The sequence below is a fragment of the Chlamydomonas reinhardtii genome, chromosome 8 (assembly GCF_000002595.2).
Source record: "Chlamydomonas reinhardtii strain CC-503 cw92 mt+ chromosome 8, whole genome shotgun sequence".
Taxonomy (NCBI): Eukaryota; Viridiplantae; Chlorophyta; class Chlorophyceae; order Chlamydomonadales; family Chlamydomonadaceae; genus Chlamydomonas; species Chlamydomonas reinhardtii.
Window position 1 is genome coordinate 905,910 of NC_057011.1, and position 25,245 is coordinate 931,154.

Consider the following 25,245-nt stretch of genomic DNA (forward strand, 5'->3'; position numbering starts at 1 on the left):
GTGAACTGTCAACTCTGGCCTGAGTTGCTAACAAGCAGCCCTCCCTCCCCCGCTACAGCGCATATGAACGCCAGGTGTGGACCTTGGCCATAGCCATGCCCCCGCAACCCTGCGCAAACCAGCCACGTTGGACCCCTATTCCCCTGGCCTCCGCCCCGATTGTCCCTCACCCATTCTACCTGTACATACGCGTGTATGAATTGTCGCTAGTAGCTAGTCTGGAGCCATGGCTTGTCCACACGGCGGCATGGGGCCGAACGGCGACATGGCACCATGCTGCGCCGAGGGGCCGCAACTCGCAAGTATGAACCGAATACCGTTATCTTTATACAGACAATACGTAAATCAAGAAGAATGCAGTCCGGGACGGTACAAAAACTGCTGCCATCAGCCGAGATGCTTTCCGCGCTGCTGCCAGGTCTTTTCGTGGCTCAAACAAGATCAAAGACATATACATCTAATGTAATGGATGAAACGCGCACCAAGCGCATCATCGACCATTTCGCATACCACAAGGCACGCAAGCAATACCGCGCATCGCTGCACAACCTGTACAGCTCGTGGCGCGCGGAGCTCGTAGCGAAACAGCTCGCAGACCCAGGGGCGCAACGGCGGTTAAAGGCGGAGGAGGCGCGCGAGGAGGCAGCGCGGATGGCTGAGCTGCTACGAGAGAAGCGGGTGGCGACGCTCGTGGAGCAAGTGCGGAAAGCCGAGCTCGAGCACAAGCTGGTGCGCGACGCGTTGTGTGATGGGGTGCTGTGGGGGGCAGCAGGTTCGGCAAACGGAGCTCTGAGTGGAGTGGCGGGTGCAGGGGTTGGGGGCAGGTTGGGGTATTGAGTAGTGCGGCACAGACGGCACCCGTCATGGCTGCTATGGACAGTGACACAGTGGCCGCGACCCCAGCCAGGCGGACGCGGACGGGCAACCACTTAAAGAGGAGGGTTCGTTGCCAGGGCATAATGAGCAAACTACGGGCTCTGTGGGGGGCGGCGGCGGGTGTGGCTCGGGGCGCGTACGCCAGCCTTCCAACCTGCTGGTCTGCTGGCCCGCTAGCTGCCCGGAGGCTACCAATGCTACCCGTCAGTCTACCGGTAACTATACGGCTAGGCCCTGGAAACATGGGCTGAAGGGGCCTGGCTGCATGGCTGCATGGCTGCGGGGCTGCGGCGCTGCGGCGCCCAGGGGCTGCATGGGCGCGGCCAGCCTTCCGCAGCCCCCAAGCCGCAGCCATATGGCTAGCCAGAGGTCGGCACGGCGGCCAGGCGGCGCCCGCTGTGCTGCCGACCAACCGCCATAACAACCCATTGTGACACGGACACGCGGTCCGTGGGCTTGCAAGGAGCGGCAGGGGCGAGCAGGGACCGGCCTTGGGCTCCTCAGCGCTGCCTCAGCTGCCGGAGTGCTGCCTTAGTTGCCTCCGTGCGTACGCCGGGGGACGCATGCCCGTGCAGCCCTGCACACCACCACCGTGTGCGACCCACCTGGGAGCGGTGAAAGCACTCGCGTCATCACTCCCGCCCGCCATTCACAACTGCTCACTAGCCAGGCGTGCAGCCCCGGGTGCTTGCGGATAGCGGTACTGACTCCCGTGTTCCGTAGACGGCTAACCCGGTTCCTGCCCCCGCCCGTTGCCTGCGCAGGCGCAAGTGCAGCTGCAGCGGGCGGTGCGGCGTCAGGAGGAGCTGCACCGGCGTGAGGAGGCGCGAGCCGCGCGGTGAGTGGCGAGGGCTGGCGGTGCGGTGGGCTGGCGGCAGGCAGGGGCGAACAGGGCTTGCAAAGGCTGGCTCCAGATTTCAGGTGGTCGCACGCACACAGTGTCAACTCCTGCGCCCGCCTTTCCTGCCCCGTGGCTTCGCGCGCCTCCGGCCCGTGCCGCAAATACACACCACTGTGTCACCGCCGGACGTTTCTATGCACGGCGTGAATTTCCTTTCCACCCCGTCCCTTCGCGGGCCCTGCCATTTTCGCCCACCGCAATCCCTTTCACCAGAGTCCCTTGGGGGGTTTGCTTCAACTCCCCTCTCCTCCCCTAATGCCTGTAACCCCCTTCCCCGTCCCCCCTCCACACACACACATGCACCTTCCCGCAGCTACCAGCGGCTGCTGGAGGCGAGTCGGAACTGGATCCGGCAGGAGGACCTGGAGGCAGCCATCAACCGCGCGCTGGATAACCCCGAGCCCTTCGGCTTCGTCACCAGCCTCAAGATCAACCGCGGCTTCTGAGGGGCCGCGAGGTCGTCTCCTGAAGAGCCGTGTTGTACGGCTGCAGCGGGTTGGAGGTGGCCGTGTGGTAGTGGCGGGTACACGCTGGTCTCGGTCGAGGTGGCTGCACAACACCGATGGGGCCTGGGCGAGTCGGGCTCGGAGCTTTTGAGGGGGTGCGTCGGCGTGGCTGGCCCTGAGAAGGGTTTAGGACGCCCGGATGTGGTTTGGCCGAGCTAGATTGGCGGCTGTGGCACCGGGCACAAGCGCCGGACGGGAACTGGCACAGCTGGGCGGAGAGAGCCGCCGCCGGTTCGCATAGGCATTCATGTTTGCTGCGGGATGAGGCGTCGTGAGTGACTCGCGAGGAATGCAGGTGCCAACGCGCCATGCGGCGTAGGCTGGTAGGCGGCGGCGGCGGTGCTGTCATGCCAGTCAACCGGTTGCGGAGGTGCACACAGCAGCGTGTCACGAGTGCGCAACCGGCACGGCAGGGGGGGGGCGTGCGCGGCGCAATGCGGCACGTGGCCGTGCGGGCAAGCATGGGCGTGTGGCACTACCGTTGCATCACTTGCATGTGGCGGAAGGGACGTAGGTAGCGGGGCACGTACCGGGAGTGCTGCGATCGATAACGCTGGGATGCTAGGCAGACATATGTTATGACATGATTGCAAACCTGTAAGCTTGCTTTGAGTGCTGCTGCGTGCTATTCCACGCCCCGGCAGCCAGGCAGGAAAGTGTCCAAACTGTCAACATGTGAACATGGTATTGTATCAGGGGCAGCACAAGGGAAACAGCCGGCACCTTGAACGGCAAGAGTGCAAGGCTCAATCTATTGAATTTGCCACCTGCAACTCGATGGTGGCACACCGACCGCTCACAGAACAGCTGCTCACTACCCACCGCGCGTGTCACTCACACTGCGACAGCCCCTGAAGCGTCACGCACGATCGACTCAGAAGATCACCGCTTCGCTCTTGCCGCCACGGTCAGCCAGCGACGTGCTCTAGCAGTGCCTCTTCTAGCAACAGCCCAACGCGGCCTGGACAACTGTCTCCGCGCCAGGCTGAGCCTAAGCTCCTCCTCCTCTTCCTCCTCTGAGGCACCTGCGTCCGCTTCCGCTGCCTCCACCTCCCCCTGCTCCTCCTCTCCTTCATGTGCTGGCTCGTCCTCTCTCCGCCTCTTACGGCCACGCACGCTCCGGCCACTGCCTTGGACAGCCTCCTCCTCTTCCGCGCTGCGACCTGCTACTCGCTCTCCCTCTATTGCATCCTCCTCCTCCTCGCTGCTATCTTCATCCCTGCGCCTGGCCCTTGGCCCGCCACCGCCCTCCTCCCCCTCCTCCCCTTCCCCTTCCACTTCCTCCGCCCCTCCCTCCCCCCCTTCCCCTTCCCCTTCCGCCCAGTCCTCCTCCTGCGCCACGGCCCCCGCGCGCAGCGGCGGCGGCGCGGCGCGGTGTGTGTGGCGCCCCCCCGCCCACTCCTTGCCACGCAGGCGCTCCTCATAGCCGGTGGCGTAGTATCGGGGCAGGGGGCAGGGCAGCTCGGCGCACTCGGGGGCGCTGGACATGTAGTAGCTGGAGGCGGGCGCCGTGCCGCGTGCCAGCCGCTCCTGTGTGCGTGCGTGCGTATACGTGTGTGTGTGCATTGCATAACGAGAACGGAACACATGAGTGTGTGTGCGTGTGCGTGAATGCAAGGAACGCACAAGGAGAGTGGGTCGACAATGTGTGTGTATGTGTGACGGCGTGCTTTGTGCTGGTTGGAGAGCACAGGGAGGATATTCGGACCGTTTCGCACGTGTGTTGTCTGGTGCGGAGTGCAGGAGCAAGTCTCTGCGTGAAACACGCCACCACACCAGGCCGGGTTGCTCGGGCGCGGCGATTGAGGAGGGACGGCCGCTGCCTATGGCCGTGACACCACTGTGTACCCGGAAGCAGAAGGCGTGGATACCGAGCCTATGGCCGTGGCATCGCGCGCATTACCGTGCCAGCGCAGCGCAGTCTGTCTGTCCCTCCGTTCGTTCGTGTGTGTGTATGTGTGCGCGTTACCCGTCCAGCCATACCCGCCTTGCCACACCTGCACCGCACCTGCACGATCATGCCCGTCATGCTGCTCTCCGCGGTGCCCAGGAACACGGTCGCCGCCGCCGACACCGCCTCCTCCACCACCGCCAGCAGCGACACCGACAGCGGCGTGGTGATGCGGGGGCCGCGGCCGGCCTGCTGCTGCTGCTGCTGCGGGCTGGGCTGGCGGTGCAGGCTGGCGTTGAGCTCCGCCATGTCCATGTACACAGGGCTGATGCCGCCCGCCTGCGCGCGCGTGTGTGTGTGCATGTGTGTGCATGTGTGTGCATGTGTGTGCATGTGTGTGTGTGTTAAAGAACACAAGGAAAACAATGCGCAAAGACAGTGTATGCGATGCAGCAAAACGACGGTGTGTGTGCGCGCGCGCGTGTGTGTGTGTGTGTGTGTGTGTGTGTGTGTTGTGGAATGGTGGCTATTACTGTTCTGGGTGTCCGTCTGGCTGTTTGAGATTCCTGCCTGTTGACGCACCTTGAGCATGCGGAACACGCGCGGCCGGATGACCGGATGCGTCATGATGAACACGGTGGAGATGTTGTGCTTGCGCTGCAGCGCTTGCAGGTTGGACACAAACCTGTGTGTGCAGTTTGTTGACAGTGGGGAGTGGCGTGCGGGGAAAGCCATGCACACGTACGCATGCACGTGGGAGGACGTGCTTGCGGTGCTGACTCCCGTCACAGACTCCCGTACGGCGCGTGCAGTACCGTATGCCCCAGCTGTACGGCAGCTAGCTAGGTCTTCCCTTGCGTGTGCAGGACGGAGCGCCTCGCCAAGATCCTGGCCCACCTGTAGTACATGAAGTCGGTGCGGCAGATTTCCTCCAGCTGCTTGGGATCTAAATCCTCTTCAGGACGTTTCCACAACTCCACACAGTCGTCGGGCATGGGCCGGATGTGCCTGCGTGTGTACGGCACGTGTGTTCACGCGTATGGCTATGAGCGATGAGCAGTTGGCGCAGCGGCAAGCGTTAACGTGCTGGGGAATGGCATCTGCCTGAAACTGCAACCAGTCTATTGCCGCGAGAAGTTGAAATGCGAGGCGGGCACTGGTGCTGAATGCGCATGCGCGTTGCCACATGCCCAGAACCACACGGTGTTCGGCGGTGCTGCGACACGCTGCAATGATGCTGTGCAGTGCCTTCAAGCCGCTGCCCAAGTCGGCCTAAAACTCAGCACGCCGTACTCCCCGAGGACTGGGCGCCCCCCCCCAAAGCAAACTCCCACGACTCACGCCGCAATGAACTTGTTGTGCTTTCCAATTTTGTCACGGATGAAGTTTCCCGCGAGCTCGTACACGTGCGGAGACTTGCGCAGCAGCGGGCTGCGCGCCTTGTAGGCAGCGCAGCACAGGTCCTGCCCGCAGTCGTACAGCAGAGTGCCTGCCAGCTTGTGTGTTTCCATGGCAAAATCGTCGTAGGATATCATGGCCACATAGCGGTACGGCCGGGACGCGAGCATGGCCCGCAGCTCCTCCACCTTCTCAGCACTGCAGGCGCGTGAGACGCACGCGTGAGAAGGTGAGAGCGTTGGGCAGAGCGTGTGGCTTGAAGACGGCGGTAGGGCGTTGCAGCGCTCCCCCACGTGGCGTCGCGTGGCGCGGCGCGCCTATACAAACAGCTAGACTCCGGGCTGTGTCTGACGCGCCTGTCTCGTGTCTGCCGCACTTGCGCATTGATGGCATGTGCAGACAGGCCGCCATGACGGCCTACTTGTTGGGCTTGGGCATCCAACCTCTTTCCTGTTGTGGCTCCCACTCCGAATGCACAGCGCCCCTATCACCAACACCTCCTGGCCTCAGAACGCGCTGCTGCAGCGATGCCAACCTTCCCGCAAGTCCCAGCCTGCACCCCGCAGCCAACCTGACCACGTACCGTACCGCACCCGCCCATCCGCCCGCCCACCCACCCACCCACCATCACGCGGCCGGTCCTACCTGCAGCCCCGCTCCACGCTGACCGGCGAGCGCACCCAGCCCTCCTGCCGGGGCGGCTTCAGGCCCATGTGCTTGTCGACCAGTCGCCGCACCTGCGCGCGACAGGCGGGCACGAGAGAGGCGGGGCGCGGTTGGCGCTGCTGGTTGTGGTGGTGGCCTCCTCAATCTGAAACGGGTGCGCTGCAAAGTTGCCACTTGTGAGTTGGGTTATAAGCCTGGGCGCCTGGCGGGTGCGCGTCACGCGCTCACCTCAAGGACGCGCAGCGGCGCCAGACAAAGCAGTAGAGAGGGCCCTTCCAACTCGACCTTCTCAGGGCCACAACCTAACAGCAAAGGGCCCGATACCGTATCCTTCCGTAGGCTGCCCATCCAGCCCTGCAAGCTACTTACGGCAGGGAATGCGTCATCGCGGAAGTACAGCAGCATGTCCAGCTGGCCATTCCAATGCTTGCGCAGCTCGTGCAACTGGATGAAAGTCACGTTAAAGGAGCGCAGCAGGTCCAGGTCAAACAGCTCTCTGATGGCCATGTGGTGTGCTGCATGGTCTGAGAACCTGCAAGCGGGGGCCCGCGCAGTCCGTCGAGTGAGGGGCGTAGGGGCCTGCGTTGGGGCCGCTGGGTGTCCAGGTGGACGAGCGCAGACGCACAGCTTGTGTGTGGTGTGTGCCAGTTGCCATACCAAGCGGGCGCTCTTTCGCATATGCGGCGGTTTATACTTTTCGTCCTAGGGCTCTGTGCAATAGCGGCGACGCTGGAGACGCCCGGCCTCCAAGCCTAATGTCCGATGCCAGTTTGTATACGTGCCTGTGCTCCTCAAGGTCCGGTAGCGCCACCCTAGCATCCGGTAAGAGTGATGCGAGCGACAGCGCCTCTTTGATTGTCGTAATCTGAGCGGGGCGAGCAGCGGGCAAGCGGGCTAGTAAAAACTCTCAGGGCTTCACTCGTAGTGTCATGCGTAGCACAATAGTTATACCTGATTATTTGGTCCATGCCACAGGATTGGCACGATAGTCAAACCCTTAAAAGAAGGTGTGCCTTTTGCGGACCGACAGCTCGCGGCCCAAGCGCACAGAAGGAGAACTATCAACCGCATTCTACATTTTGTATTACAGTACAGTTTGACCTGGTTAACTGGCCGTGACTAGTATCACCAATCTGACAGCCACGAACCACTTCATCTCCGCGCCCTGTCTGTCCACCTTTCTCTCCTGCTATGCCACTTGGTAGGCCATGCCATTGACAGGTTCTGATCCAGATGACTACTAGCATGGTCTCGTACTAGTGCCGCGCGCACCCGCATCTACTCTCAACCTCAATGAAGCCCACAAGGGCATGCGGGGATGCCGCCCGCGAGCCTGGCACCACAAGTTCGGTCGGCCTCTCCAATGCCAGCAGATACGGTATCACAGTAGAGTGCCGATGTACTCACAAAGATGAAGCAAGTTAATCCCGGTACTAAAACAGAATGCGACCGTGTAAGTCCCATGAATAAGAGCAGGTGTTGCCAATCAGGAGTACTGTTGTACTCGTGTACAGTCATGCGTTCCCATCAATTGCAGTCCTCTTACCCTCACCACGAGTCCACGACCCTTCAGTCCATGCCTTACTCCATCCTATCCACACGCCCCGACTGCAACGCCCAGTTGCGACCACACACGCAACACCGACATCTCACCGTCTCCGCCTCTGCCGAGACGGCGCGCGCGCCGCGGCTCTCCCCGCGCCCGCCGCTCTCAATGCGCTGCCGCTGACCAGCTTTCGCTGCCGCGCCCTGGCCGCCGCCCGCGCGCGTCGCCTCGCCGCCTCATCGTCCGGCGTGAACTGCGAACGCAGGTCCAGCTCATCGCCCCGGTCGTGCAGCGACCCAGATGCCGCCGTCGCCGCCGGCGGCCCGGATGCCTTCTCCACTGCCCCTAGGGCCCCCGCCGGCGATGCGCCAGCTGGCATTGCAGCTGACGCAGCGGCAGCCGCTGCCGCCGCCGCCAGCGACTGGTTGCGCACGTGCGCCGCCACCTGCTGTCGGCGCTGCTCATAGGGCGCCTGGTAGTACCGCGGCAGCGGGCAGGGCAGGTCGGCGCAGGCGGGCTCCTCCGCCATGTAGTAGGTGTGCTGCGGCGCGCCGCCGTGAGCCAGCCGCTCCTGCACGTGGCGCGAAATGAAGGCGGGGATAGTTTGCTCCAGAACCCAAAGCAAGCCAACTCAGTGAACCCAAACCCACCAGCCCAACGGGATAGGGTTACGGGGGCGAAGGAGGCGGTGCAGCGCAGTGCGGACTCGCCGTCCGCGAAATAACAGACCTCGCGTGCGCGCCACCCTCCACCAAGACGAGCGCCATAGCGCTAGCCGTGCCCGGCCACAGCCATTTTACCACCCGCACCGTACCTGCACGATCATGCCCGTCATGCTGCTCTCCGCGGTGCCCAGGAATGCCACCGCGGCCGCCGACACCGCCTCTTCCGCCATGGCTAGCAGCGAGAAGGACAGCGGCGTGGCCAGCGGTGCCGCGCCGGGCCGCCGCAGCGCCGCAGCGAAGTGCTCCATGTCCATAAACACCGGGTCTATGCCGCCAGCCTGTGCGGAGGCGGGGGAAAGCGAGGTAAGAGGTGGAGGCGGAGGTGGAGGTGGAGGCAGGGGCTTGCAGGTGTTGAGTGAGGTGGACGACGTGAAACACTGGTAGAGGTTGGGTTGGTGGGCGGGGGGCCGTGAGCCGGTCCGGGGTTTGGTGCTTGCAGCACTCGGAGGGGCGCGCGGGGTACACGGGGGCGCTGGGCGGCGGTGTTGGGTACGGCATGCAATTGAATTGAAGCAGCACGGACAGCTGGCATCAAGGACAGGAGGACAAAGAAGCAGGGCGCCCCCGACCGCCCAGCACCAGTTGCGGCTGCGTTTGCACAGACGCCCAGCCTGTCCCAGATCACCTTGAGCATGCGGAACACGCGCGGCCGGATGAGCGGGTGCGTCATGATGAACACGGTGCTGGTGTTGTACACCTTTTGGAGTGCTTGCAGGTTGGGCACGAACCTGCAAGCGACACAATTGGTCAGACCCGTTGAATGCCGAGCATGTCGGCAGCGTTATTCCCAGCTCCCCACCTGTTGTACATGAAGTCGGTACGGCAGATGTCGTACATCTCCTTTGGATCCAGAATATCTTGGGCCGTCTTCCACAAGTCAACGCACGCGTCGGGCATGGGCCGGATGTGCCTGCGTTTGTCAGATAGCACAATGGCTTCGAAGAAACTCACAGAAACTGGCCCCAGATTACCGGTACCTCAAAATCTACAAGCCGACTGCGCTGAAACCGCCGCTTCACGGCGCGTGGCCGCTTTCCTTACCCTGCAATATAGGGCTTCCCTTTCCCTATAGAAGTGGAAATGAAGTCCTGAGCTAGCTCCTGGATGCGATCCGATTTGCGCAGCAGTGGGCCCTTCTGCTTGTAGGCCTCGCAGCACATGTCGGCGCCGCAGTCGGACAGCAGCGTCCCCGCCAGCTTGTGTGTCTGCAGCGCGAAGTCGTCATAGCTCAACATGGCCACGAAGCGGTACGGCCGAAGCATGGACCGCAGCTCCGCCACCTGGGTAGAGCTGTTTGGGGGAGGGATGAGAGAAAGGGGGACGGAGGGGAAAAACGGGCGTGGCGTGGGGGGCGGGGCATGTGGAGGCCTTCAACCCCATGGGCACCCTTGCAAATGCTAGCCCCTCACAGGTTCTGAGGGGGCGTCTCCCCCATGTGGGTGCTTGGTGAGGGGCAGTAAGGACACGGCCGTGTTGCAGTTGCCCCACCGCACCAGCCCGCCTGTCTCGCCCCTCCCTCCGCTCCGCCCCGCCCACCTGCAGCCCTTCTGCATGCTGATGGGCGAGCGCAGCCAGTGCTCCTGCTCCGGCGGCTGCAGCCCCATGTGCCGGCTCACCAGCCGCCGCACCTGCCGCACGGAAGGAGGTCGCGACAGGGTGTGGTCAAGTGGAGGTGCTGGGCGGCACTGGGAATGGGAGGCAGCTAGATCGTGACTTGTGCCGTGAAATGGATGGGTCGCCAAGCGAGCCTATGCACGCGGGCGCGCCGACCCCATACCCCTGCTCATTGACACGACGACGCGTGCCGGGCCCCACCGTCTTACACTCTCACGGTCGCACCCGGCAGGCCCTGTCCCTGCCTGCATTCAACTCGTGAAGTATCCCCAAGCCCCATCTTGTTGATAGAGCTCCACAGGACGACTGCAATCCTCAGCAAATTCAAGACACACGCGTCACCTACCGCCGGGAACTTCTCCTCTCGGAAATACAGCAGCACATCCAGCTGGCCGTCCCACTGCTTACGCAGCTGGTGAAGCTGCACGAAGCTGACGCCTGCCTTACTAATGGCGTCGAGGTCAAACAGCTCATCGAGCAGCATGCGGTGCGCGGCACTGTCGGAGAACCTGCGTCGCGCCGAGGACAGAGCGTAGGGTAACAAGTTGGAGGGGTGCCAACCACCCAAGGGCCCAAGGCGTGTGCCAGCTGGTTGCGGATGCGTGTCTGAATATCTCCATGTTAGGGAGCATGTTTCAAGTTGCTCCGGCGAAGGGAAGGCGTGCGGGGGCGTGTAACGCGTCTAGTATGGCAGCAGTGCGAGCGACGTCGAAGGTGAGTGGCCCGTCTGTCAGGCTTGCCAAGGATAACCATGCCCGTTCCCCAGCCTTGATGCCAGTTTCTATGTATGATGGCCATCGTTTTGAACTCACTTATGCTCCGCCAAGTCAGGTAGCACCACGGTCGCGCCGGGTAGAAGCGACGCCAGTGCAATAGCCTCCTTAATTGATGTCTGTGCACCAAAATACAACCAGTGAGGTGCAAATAAGCCCTGTACTGGGGGCCCGCCGGCCTGGTCCACGCTAGCATTTTCAGCTTAATGCCTACTCACCGCCTGGTTATTGGGACCATGCCAGAGAACTGGTACTATGAAGGTGGTATTCTTCAGGGTGTCCACCGCAACGCTATCGGGCTCGAACTCGGCGGAGAGTTTACTCCTGGTGTCCTCCGGTCCCGTTTTGAGAGCACAGCAGCTGTGCAGCGCAACGAGGAGTGCGCACAGCGCGAATAATCTAAACATATTCACTATACATCAGCGCGGTAGTAGAAGTAGTAGTCGAAAAGCTTCCTTTCAGGCCTCGCGGAGGCCTGCTAGCGCGAGCGGGCTGTCGTACGCTTTCATGCAAGTTAGTTGCTTCCAAGAGTTCCAACCACTCAAACGCAATGTGCAATAGAGACAGGATCACGACACAGTGTCCTTCATTGACCAGCACATCAAGATATGAGCAAGCCTGTGGTAGCATGTCCTTGGCAGCCCGGAGAGCCTCACACTTAAGAAGTTGGGTGCAGGGGACTGCCCTGCTTGAGCATTATCAGAGGGCTGAACAGCGTGGAGACGCGGCTGAGGAGCGGAGAGGTTCGCTGATGGGAGGGGGCAGGCGCTGGGCGATCGGGTGCCATGGGGGGGAAAACACAGGGCGCAAAATTGACAGCTGCTCTTGAGTACAACTTGATACGCATTCAATGTAGCCAACAATTAAATAGCGTGACAACATGTTTCTGCAAAGAATCACCGCGTAAGAAACCACGAGCGCTAATTCTTTGTTTTGTCGCGGGCATGCACGCGTACTTGTTGTATACCCTACTCCTATCACTTTATATTAGCACATCAATTGCTGGGGCCCAGCGCGAGGCCGAGCGCGCCGGAGGCGAAGATGGCGCCGGGCCCCTGTACATCGTTCCGATACTCTGGCACGGCCCAAACAACCAGGTGAGGAGAGGGACTTGCGAGTAACAGGGCAAGAGGTCGCAGCGGTCATGGGGCAAGGGGTCACAGCGTAGCCGCTGCACCGGGCGGAAAGGGCCAACATAAGGCTGCTGGGGTATCCCTCCGGCACGGTGCCGCTATTCCCTGCAACCAAGTCGACTGCTTTCACGTTACTCGCAGATCACTACAATCAAGGAGGCGATATCACTAGCCCACCTGCTGACTTCTGGCGACCGGAGGCGCGGCCAAGCAGGCAGCAGGCGTGTTGTGGTCGCCATTCCCGACCTGCAAGAGCACAAGTGAGCAAGAGGGCCCGCGCGCTTATCATTAGATCCTTAGATTAGATCATGATGGCTCCAAAGCCACACAGCTGCAGATTGCTGTTGCCCATAGACTAGGCAAGAGCCCATGGTAACGCCCAATAGGCCAAATGGCGACCGCCACCGTCCACGACACTCCCAACCCACCACCGTGCTACCCTTCCCCTGGGCACACACAACCTCCGCTTCATCCTTACTTCCTCGCCGCCGCCCTCTCGCCCCCCCAAAACACCTCGACACGCCGCCCTTACTTCTCCTCAGGTTCTCAGACGGCGGCGCTCGCTTCATGTTTGCCTCCGAGCTGTTTGACCTGGCGGCGCTGACGGCGGCGGGCGTCGACCACGTGCCGCTGGCGCAGCTGCGAGGGCTGGTGGAGACAGGGGCGGGAGGGGCAGGGAGCGAGGCAGGGAGTGAGGCAGGGCAGGGTCGGGGCAAGGGGCGGAGGCGGCAGCAGCAGATAAGGGAGCAGCAAGGGAAGCGGAGACTGCAGTGGGAAGCGGGGCAGGGGCAGGGGCAGGGGCAGGGGCAGCGTGAACGCCAGCGGCGACGCGCGCAGCGGGAGCAGGAGGATGAGCAGGAGCAGGAGGAGGAAGAGGAGGCGGAGGAGCAGCAGGAACGGGAAGCGGATCAGGCGGAGCCAGAGGATGGCGGCGTTGTGTGGGACGGGCGGCTGGACGCGGTGTTGTTCTTCAGAGACACCGAGTTCCCGCCGGTAGGTGCTGGTGGGTGGGTGGTGTGGGTGGGTGGTGTGGCTCGATGTTGTGGGTAGGCAGTGTGGGTGGGTGTTGGGTGATTGGTTGGTTGGCCGGGTGGGGGTATGGCAGACTGACATGGTTACCGGGGTTATCGGGTACTTAAGGGTGGTGGACACCGCCGGCACGAAATACGGGTCCTGGGTTGCGCAGGCAGCGCAGGGACCAAGCGTGTCAGGCACGCCAGCTTTCTCCATCCATCCATGCACATGCGCATGCACATGCACATGCTCCTTGCACATGCTCCTTGCACATGCTTCCTGCACATGCACATATGCACATATGCACATGCAGGTGCAGTCCATGCTGGACGACATGGGCGTGGGGCTGCAGGCGCCCGGCCGCGGCAAGACCACCTGGCTGCGCTCGCCAGTCAGCGTGACGCGCGGATGCAGGTGGGCGCCGCGGGGGGGGGGGGGGGCGGGGCGGCGCCGGGGCGGGGCGGGGCAGGGCGGGGCGGCGCCGGGGCGGGGCGGGGCGGGGCGGGGTGGGGCGCAGGGGCCACGTGCGTGGGTGTTTGCGCCGCAGCTGTCGGGGACAGGCACACAAGGACAGCTGGTGGTGTACGGCGGCGGCGACACAATCCCGGTGTCCCTCTTCACTTATCCCTCGTGCCCCGCACCCCACGCCACGCCCGTTCCTCCCCTCCCTCCCCCTCCCTTCCCTCATCCCTCCCCCGAACAGCTCTACCCAGGTGGCGGAGCTGCGGTCCATGCTGCGGCCGTACCGCTTCGTGGCCATGTTGAGCTATGACGACTTTGCGCTGCAGACACACAAGCTGGCGGGGACGCTGCTGTCCGACTGCGGCGCCGACCTGTGCTGTGAGGCCTACAAAACACGGAGCCCGCTGTTCCACAAGTCGGAGCTGATCTACGGGCTGGCTGAGGACTTTGTGGGCAAGGCAATTGGCAAAGGAAAGCCCTTCATCGCGGCGTGAGTTGAAAGCCGCTGGCGGCCTTGGCGGGACGTCTGCAGCGCTTCTTGTGACTCAGGTCATGTGCACACCCCTGTGTGCCACACGCATACATCCTTGCACATCACAGACACATCGCGCCGCATCGCATACACAGTCCTGCGTGTTTCCTTCCTGGTGCTCCCTAACACAGGCACATCCGGCCCATGCCGGATCCATGTGTGGTGCTGTGGCAGTCGCCTAATGAGAATCTGGATCCAAAGCAGCTGGAGGACACCTGCCGTACTGATTTCATGTACTACAGGTGAGGCGGGGGTTACATACGCCCGTGCGGGGAACCGGCACGCTTGCAACAGTACCGTCTTGAGGCGGGTGAAACGCGACGGCAGGCTGGCGCGAATGTGAAGTGACGGCGATGAGGGTGTCAGCCCGCGAGTGCGAGGGCTGCTGGGCCTCTCGAGTCTCACTAGTGCTCATTCACATTGTGGCCTAGCCCACAGCGCCCTGTGCGCATGGTGCCAGCCAGCATGGAGCCAGGCGGCATGATGCGGTGCGACGCCAGGCGGCCCAGCCCGCCAGGCGGCCCAGCCCTCGGCCTAGCCTGCCTGGTGCCAGGTGGCATATGGCTCGCTGCTGTTGTCGGCCGCATCCCACGTTGCCCACCCGCCCGACACCCGACAGACACACACACACACACACACACACACACACACACACACACACACACACACACACACACACACACACGCACACACACACACACCATTTGCATTTGCCGTCATGCATGCGCCCATGCCGTCCCCCGCCTGTTTACTTGCTCGTGGTCGCCCACCCTCCGTCTCTTTCCCAAATCGCGCAACCCCTAGTATAGTTAATTGGGCTGGGACTGGGCTGCGTGTTTGCTCTTGCTCGTCGCGCGCCGCCGCGCTAACATGTTCCTTCGCTCTTGTTCGTGACACTCCCCTGCTGCTGCCCTGTGCTCTGTTGTTTTCTTATTCGCTCGTAGGTGAGAATTTCATCGAGGATTGGGCGGGAGCTTGGACTTAGCGGCCAGGAGTAGCGACGCGGAGCTAGGAATCGTAGGAGTGCCTGGGCCTCACGGTACCGTGAGCACATGCATGGGTTTGCACCCTTGAGAGCGTGTGGACACGAATCCCCCCTCGAGGTTAGAGTAGCGGGGTTTGCGCGATTTCCGGTTGGTAAGACCGGCGGCTCACCGCAGCAGGTATGCGAGGTAACTTCAGGTAACATCCGTAAACCGTCGCTTTGCTGCATCGCATACATTGTCTTTGCGTAACGTTTTCCTTGTGCTCTTTAACACACACACACACACACACACACACACACACACACACACACACACACACACACACACACACACACACACGCAGGTTCGTGCCCAACCTGCAGTCGCTCATGCAGCAGCACCCGGCCGCCCGCACCGTGTTCATCATGACGCACCCGCTCATCCGGCCGCGCGTGTTCCGCATGCTCCAGGTGAGCGCGGAGAGGCTGCCGGGCGCAGCGCCCCCACTTGCCCGCGTGACCGAGCATGGAGCGCGTGTCTTGGCCGAGAAGGCAAGCCGCATGGTTAGGTGGCCTTGAGGCCGTCCCGCGCAGCCTCTTATCTAACTTACCGGTACGTCACGATACCGTATTGCTTTCATCGCCACGTTGTTATCGCGGCCAACCAACCAACCAACTCCACACGCAGGCTGGCGGCATCAGCCCGGTCTTCATAGACATGGCCCAATTCAACGCCAGCGTGACGGCGGCCGAGGCGGGCAGTAGCAGCAGCAGCAGCAGCAGCAGCAGCGCCGGCGGCAGTAGCAGCAGGAGCAGTCGGGCACCAATGCGCACATCCATGTCGAACAGCCTCTTGGCGATGGTGGAGGAGGCGGTGGCCGCCACGGCGACCGTGTTCCTGGGCAGCGGGGAGAGCAGCATGACGGGCATGATCGTGCAGGTGCGGAACGGTGTGGCAAAGTGAAGGGATTAGCACTGTTAGGCAGCCGAAGCCGCGAGCCCAGGGAGTGCGATGCTGGCATTCTAGGATTAAGGGTTGTAAGAAACCCTCGTGTTCATTCCTGACCCCTTGCCGTTTGGGCGGCGCTCTTTCTTCCCAATCCTGCAGGAGCGCCTGGCCCGGGGAATGGCTCCCGAGTCCACCTACTTTATGTCGCCGCACCCCAACTGCACCGTGACGCCCTGCGCTCTGAGGGATTACTACACACGCAGGGCGGAGCGGCTGGCGAGGCAGGGCACGCTGAAGGCGATGCAGCCTTAAGAGGTCACGGGGTCGGCGACCTGCAGTGCGAGGAGCGGTACAAGTTCAAGGCAAGCAGTGGCGGCCGCCGCCACTGCGAGGCGCGGGCTGGGCGTTGCTGCGCTGGGGCGCATGCGGCGGCTGCTGAAACTGAATGTGGGGCTGCGGGGCTTCAGTCATGACATGGACAGCGACGTCGAAGCTTGATGAATGCGATCTGCCATGGCTGTTCTGGTGGGGCTGTACAATGTACGTCTTCGTGCTTTGCCAGGTGCGTTGCTTGGGGTTTAGGCGGGGCAAAATCTTTCATTGGAATCGGACAGCTAAAGGTCAGGCCTTTTGCTTTTGGGGAAGGAGAAGGCGAGGCCGCGGTAATGGCGTGTGTGACGTCCGGCAGTGCGTTTGGCTGGGATGGGGCCTTGGGGCTGGAAGTGAGGTGAACGCCCTTCGGGCCCGAGTTTGGGACCTTTGGCGGTTTGGCCTTTGCAGTTGAATTGCAAAAGGCAAGGCACAGGCATCAGCTGTCAGGTGGTGTCAGAGGCAAGGGCTGCACTAAGGCATGCATATGAAACAGAAGCGGGATATGGCAGGGTAGCCATACCTGGTTGGACCGGTGGGCTGAACGGGTTGGGGCGCATGTGGAACTGGGACTGCGGGAGGCGCATGCAGGACCACGTGGCGTACATGCCGAGGGCGCTGGTGGTGATGGGCCTGGGCAACTATGACTACCCACTGCGGCCTAGGACTTATGTCGGCAAGGGCAACGACGCAACCTGCGCCCTCAAATGTCTTTAGACTATTTACGGTGATAATGCCTGGATAATGGAACAAAACAGGGGTAGATCCCACGGTTGGATCCAGGCAGATCAGGCAGAGTGGCTTCGAGCCTTAAGCCTTAAGGTACCCCGCTCAACCCCAACACTAATGTTACTATGGTCCCTAGCAATAACATTCAATTTTACCACTGCATGTAGAAGCGTACTGGCCCATTTCAACGCGCCAACGCCAACTCGCGCCAAAAGGAGCGCTTCAGTGCCCACTGCGCGCGTAGTCGCTAGACTGGTTGCAGAGCTACCTTATCACATTATTATACCTCTACGTAACATTAGATTTTGCAAACAGCACCGAGGCTTGCCGATTGCGAACGGCCGCGGACATGGATGTTGCCATGGCAAAGGAAGCCCCCGTCACTTTGCTGGACGTGCTGCGTGTCCTGGACATGGCGAGCTTGGAGCGCATGTTCAAGACCAAATCGCACAGCAAGTTTGCGGGTGCTCGCCTGGCGTGTCGGGCCTAAGCTGATGCACACAGCCAGGCCGTTCGCCGCCTGACCATCCGCATGTCGCAGCGCACTGCCCTCGCCTGGCGCCCCAGCCAGCGCTCCCCGATGGCGCTCTTCCCGCACTGCAACAGCTTAAGCCTGGAGCTAATCAACGACGCACCCCTCCTGCGGCTCGAGGAGCGCTTGCGAAACCGCGCGGCGGCGGGTGGCGACAGCGAGGACGAGGTTGATGAGCCGCTGTGGTTCGGCCAGGACGCCCTCGCTCGCATGGCGCTATTCGGCACCGCGGCGGAGACCCGTGCCCGCATCACCGAGCTGTCCATCTCCCTCTCCTACCATGGCGAGCGACCCGCCCTGGACGTCGCGTCCGTACTGGCGGCGCTGGCACCGGAGCTCTCCGCTCTCCAGAGCATCACCTTCGAAGGCGAAGCCGACCCAATCGGCATGGGCCCCGGCGACCACGTGCGCTCGGCTCTTCTGCACGCCGCGCTCTCCACGCACGCGCCGCGGCTGCACAAGCTGGTCCTGCCGTCGGCTCCGGGCATGCTCCGCGGTGTGGGGTCGCTGGCGGCAGGCTGCGTCTGCCTTAAGGAGCTGTGGCTGCCCCTATTCGTCAATGACATGCCGGCTGAGTCCCTCGGACCCGTGCTGCTCCGCGCGGAAGAGGTGGCGGGCCTGTCCGCGCTGCCCGCCCTCGAGACCCTCGCCCTGCGCTGCCACGACCCCAGCCCCACCGGCGCCAACTTCGCCTCCCTCCTGGGCGCCCGCCGCCCGCGCGCTCTGCGGCGCCTGGAGCTGGTCGCGTCAGTGCCGCTGCATGCGGCGGATGAGGCCGCCGGCGCCGGCGCTGACGGCAGCTGGCCCCGCACCCCGCACGCACACTTCCCGCCCATGGTCGCGGAATTCGAGCCGCTACCGGGGCGAATCGTGTGTGTGAAGACGGACGACGAGTTTGCCACTTGCGTGGAGACCGATTTTGGGCCGGCGGCCCTGGACCGACTGGCGGGTGTGCTGGTGGCAGCAGTCCAGTCGCTGCCGCTGCGCTGCGGCCTGTCGCGCCTGCACCTGCGCACGTACGCGCTCAGCGCGCGGGCACTACGGCTGCGGGCGGCAGCGGGCGGGGAGGGACCGCAGCAGGAGCTGGAGCAGCAGGGTGGCTTCGGCGATGGCGCGACAACGCTGGCGCGCTGCCTGGGCCTCGGCGGACGCTTGCCACTGCTGGCGGAATGCGCTGAGCTGGATTTCCTTGACGCTTCGACTGCGGTGTCGCCCGCTGCCGTGTGCGCTGTGCTGCGCGTGCTGGGCCTGCCTGCGGACCAGCTGTGCCTGCACCACGGCACCTGGTGGCAAAGCACAGCACAGCCGATCGGCGGCGGCAACCAGACCGTCGGCACGGCGGCGCGGCTGCTGCAGCTGGTGGGGCAGGTGGGGCAAGCGCACGAGCAGCATGGGAAGGTGCGGCTGCAGCTGGAGACCGCGGATGCTCAGGGCTTGCTGCAGGAGGCAGTGGAGCGGCTGTGGCGCGCGGCGGCGCCGTTGCCGGGCGGTGCGGCCAGCCCGCCTCAGCGGCCCGGCGGCCCCGGCAGTCTGGTGCTGCTGCGCGGCGCGCCGCCGCTGCCTACGCCGCCGCTGCTCAAAGACCGCCACCGCCTGCAGAACGGCAACACGGCCAGCGCTGACCGGGCCGCCAGGACGTTGTGTGCACACATGGCAATGCGCCTGGATGCCCTGCTGGCACAGCCGCCGGCAGCAGCAGCGGCAGGCTCAGGTTCGGCCACGGCTGGCGCCGGCAGTAGCACCGGCGGCGGCGGCGCGCCCAGCCGACATCTCGAGCACGGTCGTGGCTTTGCGAGTGTGCCGTGCGCCGGCGCCCTGCTGGTGGAGTGTGGGTCGCCGCTGCACGCGGCCGCGCTGGCGGAGGCCGTGAAGTCGACAGCCGCGGCAACCGGTGGCGGCTTTGCCGCGGCGGTCATTCCGGACGGCATCACCGACGCGGTGCCGTACCCGGGTGCTTGCCACGGCTGGCCGCGCTGTGGGGCGGTGCTGCAGCTGGCGGTGCTAACCGTGAGTGAGGGGCCTTAGGTGCATGTGCATGTACGTGGTGGTGTGCATGTGCATGTGCATGTGCATGTGCATGTGCATGTGCATGTGCATGTGCATGTGCATGTGCATGTGCATGTAGGCCATATGTGTCAAGCGGCAGCGGGGTGGCACGCCGGCCGCGGCCCGTTGCCGTGCATGCCTACTTGGCGCGTCCGCTGCCTTGCGCAGACGCTGCTGGGTGCAAAGCGTGACGCTTCGGGATGCTTGCTCGTTTAAGCGTCGTCTGCCTGTGCGCGCAGGTGCTGGTCGAGCTCTGGGGCGAGGCTGAGCCCACGGCAGGGTCGGCGAGCAGTGGCTGCGGCGGCGGCGGCAGCGCCACTGTGAGGCGCGGGCTGGGCGGTGCGGCGCTGGGGCGCATGCGGCGGCTGCTGGAGCTGGATGCGGAGGCGGCTGGGCTGTGGGGCGCCGTGTGTGAAAAAGTGGATGACGACGAAGACGGCATGCTGGTTTAGACGGCGGCCGAGGGGGCGTTGGGGGCATACGTGGTGCGTGACTTCCGTGGTGGCCAGGTGCATTGGGTTGTAGCACTTGATTTTGGCATCAGGCTTGGGGAGTTGCTGCCGTCATCGGGGTGGCGTTGGGGCTCGTGGCCATGGAGTGAGATGTTCTCAGGTGCTGACGATCAATGAAGGGCCGCGACGGCTTGGACAGCAGAGCGCCGCGATCGGTGTGTGCGTGTAATGTATGCACGAGCATCCCTACGCGTACTTGGAAATGACGGCGCAGTAGTAAAGGCCGGGGGCCCTGGAGTGTGTGCACGGTGCTTCCCTAACAGCAGTACGGGTAATGGGTTTGGGTCGGAATGATACATTCCTCTTGTTCTCGCATGTACGTACTACTCCTGGCTCACCGCGGATGCCTGGCTGTGTTCCAGGCGGGTCTTTTTGGGGTTCGCGTTATCACAACGCATCGCAGCCTTCGCTTGGTAGTCTGCGGCCAGTCTACGCCAGCCCAGCCTCTGACAGCCGTATACACCAGCTGAGAGTCACAAGCCTTAGGACGCCGGAGTGGCGCAGCTTGGCGCGCGGTTATCTCGTCAAAGGTAACGTAGCAGTTGTGGTCGCTGCTCATGCTCACGCTTTTCTTTTTGCTTGTGCTAGCTCACTGGCCTCGGCTCTACAACGTCATGTTCGCTTGTGCGTGTTGCGTTTTTTCAAGCATGTCAATAACGTGATGCGTCACTACTTGCGGGCTTGCGGAGTAGGCAATTGGGCTTAGAGTAGCAGGGGCACGGCACGGCTCGGCGTGCCACTGCATTCTGACTCACCAGGTCGGAGTACAGACATGGGAAGACTGAACGTAAGCAGCTTACACACGTTATTGTACCGTACATGATGGCGTCGGGTTGCCGCCGCATGCCGTGTCACCGCTTGCCCGCCTGCCCGGCTCACAATTACTGAATCACACATCCAAGGGAGCCCTCGCCTGTATACATTTGAGAGCGTGAGTCGAAGGGAAGTGTGGAGAGCCTAATCACCGGGGAGCTGTAGCTCCCTCGCTCCCACAGCATTTCAAAAGCCCCTCCCAGCCCTTGCTACTCGTCGCCACCAACAGCAACCAAAACCTCGTCTTTAGGATTGCTCGTACAAGTGCTCGTACGCTATCTCCCTCGAGGCCACAGCTCTTGGACCCATGTCTGCTTCATCACCCCGTTGGCAGCTAAGTTAGGAAAGTACGGCATGTTGCCTGCTGTCGAGTGCACGCCTCTGCGGCGTGCCGAAACCCCCGAGAAGCGAGCCAACAGCAAAGCCAGCCGGCTCTTGGGCCGCCTGACGAACACCTAGGCATATCACACACGTGACACATCCCCCAGGCGGCCTGACCACCGTCCCTCACTTACAGGCTCCGGGTTGAAGTCATGGGCGAACAACTTGACTGCATTCACATTCTACCTTGCGGCACATTTCGGTGCGCTCAACCAAGTGAACACGCCCTGTCCATATGCTATTGTCCAAGGGTGCTCATGATTGTCGATGCGAATGACCTGAGCATGTGGATTGGTACAATTATTTCGGCGTGCATATAATGCACGTGCATATAATGCAGAGACAGTACGACTGCGTCGTGTGTGCGCGAGGCCAAACAGGGATTGCGAACTGAACCTAACCTGGCTTCGAGTCAGCATACAAACACGCTACAGCCCAACCACACGACCATGGCTTCGCTGCTGGCGAATACCTGTAACCTCACACGAAGCAATACCGTAACCTCACAAACCCAAATAATGGCCCTCCTCCAATCCCGCAGTCTGTACCAACGTGTGCTGCATGTGTGCTGTCCTGTGCTGTGCCTGTATTGCTGTTATTTGGTAGGGTGCGGTGCGCCGCGGCTGCATGCAGCCCAACTCCAGCTGCTGGGCGGGCGGCTTGGGCCTCACGTGCTCTTCAGCAGTTGAATACGCCTGCTGCGGACGGAGCTGGTGCCGCCGCACATGAGGTGGTGAAGAGCTGACAAGCCGCGCGCCGCACCCCATTAGCCTGCATCACTAATGCTGCGGGTGCGTGTGAATGGCGGATGCGGCCCTGTGCTGCTGGGGCGAGGACAGCAGACGGCGGTGCAGCACACTGATCAGCTCCAAGACCTGCACATGTACACACGCACCGGAACCACGCAAGTGGTAGGACACTATGCAGGCAGGAGGTTGGCGCCGCCTGGACGCCTTGAGGGCTTGACGGCCTGAGTGCCTGACGGCTTGGCAGTTGCCCCCGTCACGCATCGGTGTTTTCCCACGTGTCTACCTGCTGCCCGCGCACCCCATCCACCAAACGACCGTGCTTTGCGATTCCTTCGTCAGCCTGCAGCTGGGGCCCGCAGCGGGGCTCCGGTGGCGGGACCCCCCAGGCCCACTAGGCCCACGCACCTGCATGGGCACCAGATATGGGTAATGCCGCCCGTCGTTAACCTGCAGGCACCGGGGGGTGTTCTGTGTCATGAAACACCCAGGAGTTCACAAACTTAGGCAAGGGCCCCGGGCTTTCAGCACAGCCCGGCACAAACACCAGCAAGTTAGCCTCAACACCTCATGTGCTGCCCGTCCCCTGGCCCGTTATTCTAGTATCCCCATGCTGCTTCGCGGTGGCCTGGCCCTCACTCTCAAGGGTGCCGCACACACCTGGCTGGCCCAGCACTGCCCGGCGGTGATGGCGTACCCGTCCACCACATCCACCGTGGTGGGCGGCACGGGCGGGCCCGCAGCCCCCGCCCCCGCCACCTCCGTCAGAAGGGCCTCCACCTCCATCACGTGCTGCTGCTGCGGGTGCCGTACGCTGTCGTACGATGCGGTCGCAGCTGCAGCCGCAGCGCCTGAGGCTGTAACATCGGCTGCGCCACTGTGTGCCAAACGCCTGCCGCTGCTCGCGGCACCAGCAGCACTGACTGCCCCTGCTGCAGCCCCTGACGCCACAGAAGCTGCTGCGCTTGTCGCCGCCCCTGCCCCCTGCCCCGCTACCGCCCCCTTGCCACTACTCCCAGCCGTGCCCTTCTGCCGGTGTGCCGCAGATGCGGCGACAGCGGCGGCCGCCGAGGCGCTTACGTAAGCCCGCCCGTAGTGCCGCCGCCGCAGCACGGCGACCGCCATGAGCATTCGCTCCCGCAGGAGGCGGCTGGACTCGCCAATGAACAGCCCGTTGCGGCAGGCGGCGGTGATGGCAGGGATGTTGCCGGCAAGCTGCCTACCGGCATGGGCGACGTTGTTGGACAGGGCAACGCACTCGCGGATGAGAGCCTCCGGGTCACGAGTCATGTTCAGCAAGGCATTTGCGTACTTCCCCTGTGGCGGAGGACGGGGGCATTTGTGTGCCAAGCCTAGTCATTGAGAGTTCGAGGTCGGGACGTAAGAATGCAGCCCGCATGGGGGCATCCGTGCGGCAGCGAGGTGAATGGGGTGTATGCATATTTGTCCCTCTCCAGCGACGGAATCGCGCTCGCGCTGCTTCACGTCAAGTGCTTCCACGCACCCATACCACGCACTGCCTGCCACGGCGTCAGTCCACGCACGCGTATACCGGTCGGCGTTATGACCCCTCTCACATGCACCTCTACCCCGGCACGCACCCGGAATGAGGACTGACAGATGTCATTGCTGGTCATGAACACCTGGGGAGACCGCGGGTACAGCTGCAGGGGGAGAGGGAGCGAGGGAGGATGGAAGCAGAAAGAGCGGAGGTCAGCAGCAGGCAGGGGCCAGCAGGCAGGGCGAGTGCCCAGAATTATAACGTAAGGAGGGAAGTGATTCTGTTACTGCTGCCCGTTCCCACATGGATGGGCGGTTGCCCCAAGTGCTCGTGAACAAAGCCTGTTGCACATCCACCCCGGCCACGCACCCCGCCCGCTGCTGCCACCACGCACGCACTGCCGGCTCACACCCTCACCCTCGATGCGGTATCCGAAAAGTCGCGCAGTACGCGCATGTAGCCGTACTGCTCTGGCAGGCACTCGAAGGGCCTCGCCTCGCCTAGGTGCAACAGGTGCAGCCCGCAGTTCATGTAGACCACCAGTGTGGTGTCCTGGTGCCCCGCCGGCACCTGTTGCTGCCTCTGCTGGGCGCTACTGCTGCTGCTGCTGCTGCTGCTGCTGCTGCTGCTGCTGCTACTGCCGTTCCCGCCGCTGCTGCGGCTCCTGCCAAGCCCGGCCGGCCGCCAAGCGGGCGGGTCGGGGCGGCCGTAGGGGTCGGTGTCGGTGCGTGCCAGGTGTGTTAGTGTGGCGGCGCTGCAGCACGAGTTGTCCACGTGCGTCACCCGCACCCCCAGCTCGGGGCTGTAGCAGCTGCTGATGGTTTCCGTGATGCGGGCGTACTGGTCTGCGGTGCGGCAAAGACAGGCAGCAGTGGCAGCACGCGGCTCGTGCCTTTACTCATTGCGTGGGCCATGGGGTTTCTTGCTAGGCTGATGACCAGGGGTGCCAATGACTGCGCAACCACGTAGGCTTGGCCGTTAGGGGAAAGGGGCTAAGCGAATCCATGAAGCTGCATGTCTGCACACCTGCCCATGTTGCTTACCGAGTGCCCATACGTCGCCCGTGAACCCCGGCTGTAGCAGGTTGCACAGGAAGTTCTTTTGCTGCCTGAAAGCGCTGTCGCCCTGCATGTAGATGTGCAGAGGCGCCATGCCACGCGTTTCCTGCAGCATCTTAAGCCTGAGTGTTTGTGCATGTTCCAAGACAAGGTGGTGGAGCCGTTAGATAGGTTGGACGCCGTGTTGGGGCGCCTTCCCAGCACACATCGAAACCCGCTACGGCATCGTGGTCGGATAAAACCGGCGCACAGCGTCCGTACTCGCAGGCTCTCGACTGGCGCTCTTGTGGCTATGTTAGCAGATTTTGGCGACGACATCAACGCGAAGTAGGTCCTCCAAGGTTAACAAGCTCTCAAAGTCCCAGTCGAGTTCTGACCACCTCGCCAACCGCTCACATATTGTAGGCGTGCGTAGACCACATAGCCAGCCACGCATCTTTTGATGGCTGAGGCACCTCGTTGAAGCTCTGGAAGTGAGCAAGCCGGGTGCTGGCCGAGGTCGTAGTCGCAGTCGCGTTCAGACTTGCAGCCTGTGCGCCGCAGGCTCGAAGCGCTGCTGTCAAGAGAACTAATAGTACAACCTGGACACACATAGCGAGACTCTTCAC

The 25,245-nt window shown here is 62.9% G+C and overlaps 6 protein-coding genes across 6 annotated transcripts; 3 read left to right on the top strand and 3 right to left on the bottom strand.

Annotated features, from left to right (window-relative positions):
• The first annotated feature begins 339 nt into the window (after positions 1-339).
• CHLRE_08g361500v5 (uncharacterized protein) lies at positions 340-2,896 on the top strand. The gene is made up of 3 exons (XM_001695956.2): positions 340-729; positions 1,641-1,714; positions 2,091-2,896. The coding sequence occupies exons 1-3, from the start codon at positions 466-468 to the stop codon at positions 2,221-2,223; spliced, it is 471 nt and encodes a 156-aa protein (XP_001696008.2). The 5' UTR covers positions 340-465; the 3' UTR covers positions 2,224-2,896.
• A 37-nt stretch (positions 2,897-2,933) lies between these two features.
• CHLRE_08g361551v5 (uncharacterized protein) lies at positions 2,934-7,259 on the bottom strand. Its single transcript, XM_043064826.1, has 9 exons — positions 7,190-7,259; positions 7,021-7,103; positions 6,608-6,770; positions 6,218-6,309; positions 5,516-5,770; positions 5,072-5,182; positions 4,757-4,859; positions 4,292-4,513; positions 2,934-3,813 (listed from the first exon to the last, which is right to left on the bottom strand). Exons 3-9 carry the CDS (start codon positions 6,743-6,745, stop codon positions 3,166-3,168), a joined length of 1,569 nt encoding a protein of 522 aa, XP_042921827.1. The 5' UTR covers positions 6,746-6,770; positions 7,021-7,103; positions 7,190-7,259; the 3' UTR covers positions 2,934-3,165.
• Positions 7,260-7,310: 51 nt separating this feature from the next.
• CHLRE_08g361600v5 (uncharacterized protein) lies at positions 7,311-11,559 on the bottom strand. Its single transcript, XM_001696039.2, has 9 exons — positions 11,115-11,559; positions 10,936-11,015; positions 10,470-10,632; positions 10,046-10,137; positions 9,551-9,799; positions 9,309-9,419; positions 9,135-9,237; positions 8,599-8,787; positions 7,311-8,355 (listed from the first exon to the last, which is right to left on the bottom strand). The coding sequence occupies exons 1-9, from the start codon at positions 11,301-11,303 to the stop codon at positions 7,888-7,890; spliced, it is 1,644 nt and encodes a 547-aa protein (XP_001696091.2). The 5' UTR covers positions 11,304-11,559; the 3' UTR covers positions 7,311-7,887.
• Positions 11,560-11,759: 200 nt separating this feature from the next.
• On the top strand, positions 11,760-17,183 carry CHLRE_08g361650v5 (uncharacterized protein). Its single transcript, XM_043064827.1, has 9 exons — positions 11,760-11,993; positions 12,171-12,289; positions 12,572-13,022; positions 13,357-13,457; positions 13,747-13,995; positions 14,169-14,279; positions 15,367-15,472; positions 15,690-15,941; positions 16,110-17,183. Exons 1-9 carry the CDS (start codon positions 11,841-11,843, stop codon positions 16,260-16,262), a joined length of 1,695 nt encoding a protein of 564 aa, XP_042921828.1. The 5' UTR covers positions 11,760-11,840; the 3' UTR covers positions 16,263-17,183.
• Positions 17,184-17,229: 46 nt separating this feature from the next.
• On the top strand, positions 17,230-20,921 carry CHLRE_08g361700v5 (uncharacterized protein). Its single transcript, XM_043064828.1, has 3 exons — positions 17,230-17,463; positions 17,557-19,587; positions 19,866-20,921. The coding sequence occupies exons 1-3, from the start codon at positions 17,398-17,400 to the stop codon at positions 20,076-20,078; spliced, it is 2,310 nt and encodes a 769-aa protein (XP_042921829.1). The 5' UTR covers positions 17,230-17,397; the 3' UTR covers positions 20,079-20,921.
• Position 20,922: 1 nt separating this feature from the next.
• Positions 20,923-25,209, bottom strand: CHLRE_08g361750v5 (uncharacterized protein). Its single transcript, XM_043064829.1, has 7 exons — positions 25,034-25,209; positions 24,623-24,759; positions 23,997-24,424; positions 23,680-23,742; positions 22,739-23,395; positions 22,487-22,528; positions 20,923-22,207 (listed from the first exon to the last, which is right to left on the bottom strand). Exons 1-7 carry the CDS (start codon positions 25,057-25,059, stop codon positions 22,112-22,114), a joined length of 1,449 nt encoding a protein of 482 aa, XP_042921830.1. The 5' UTR covers positions 25,060-25,209; the 3' UTR covers positions 20,923-22,111.
• Positions 25,210-25,245: the final 36 nt, after the last annotated feature.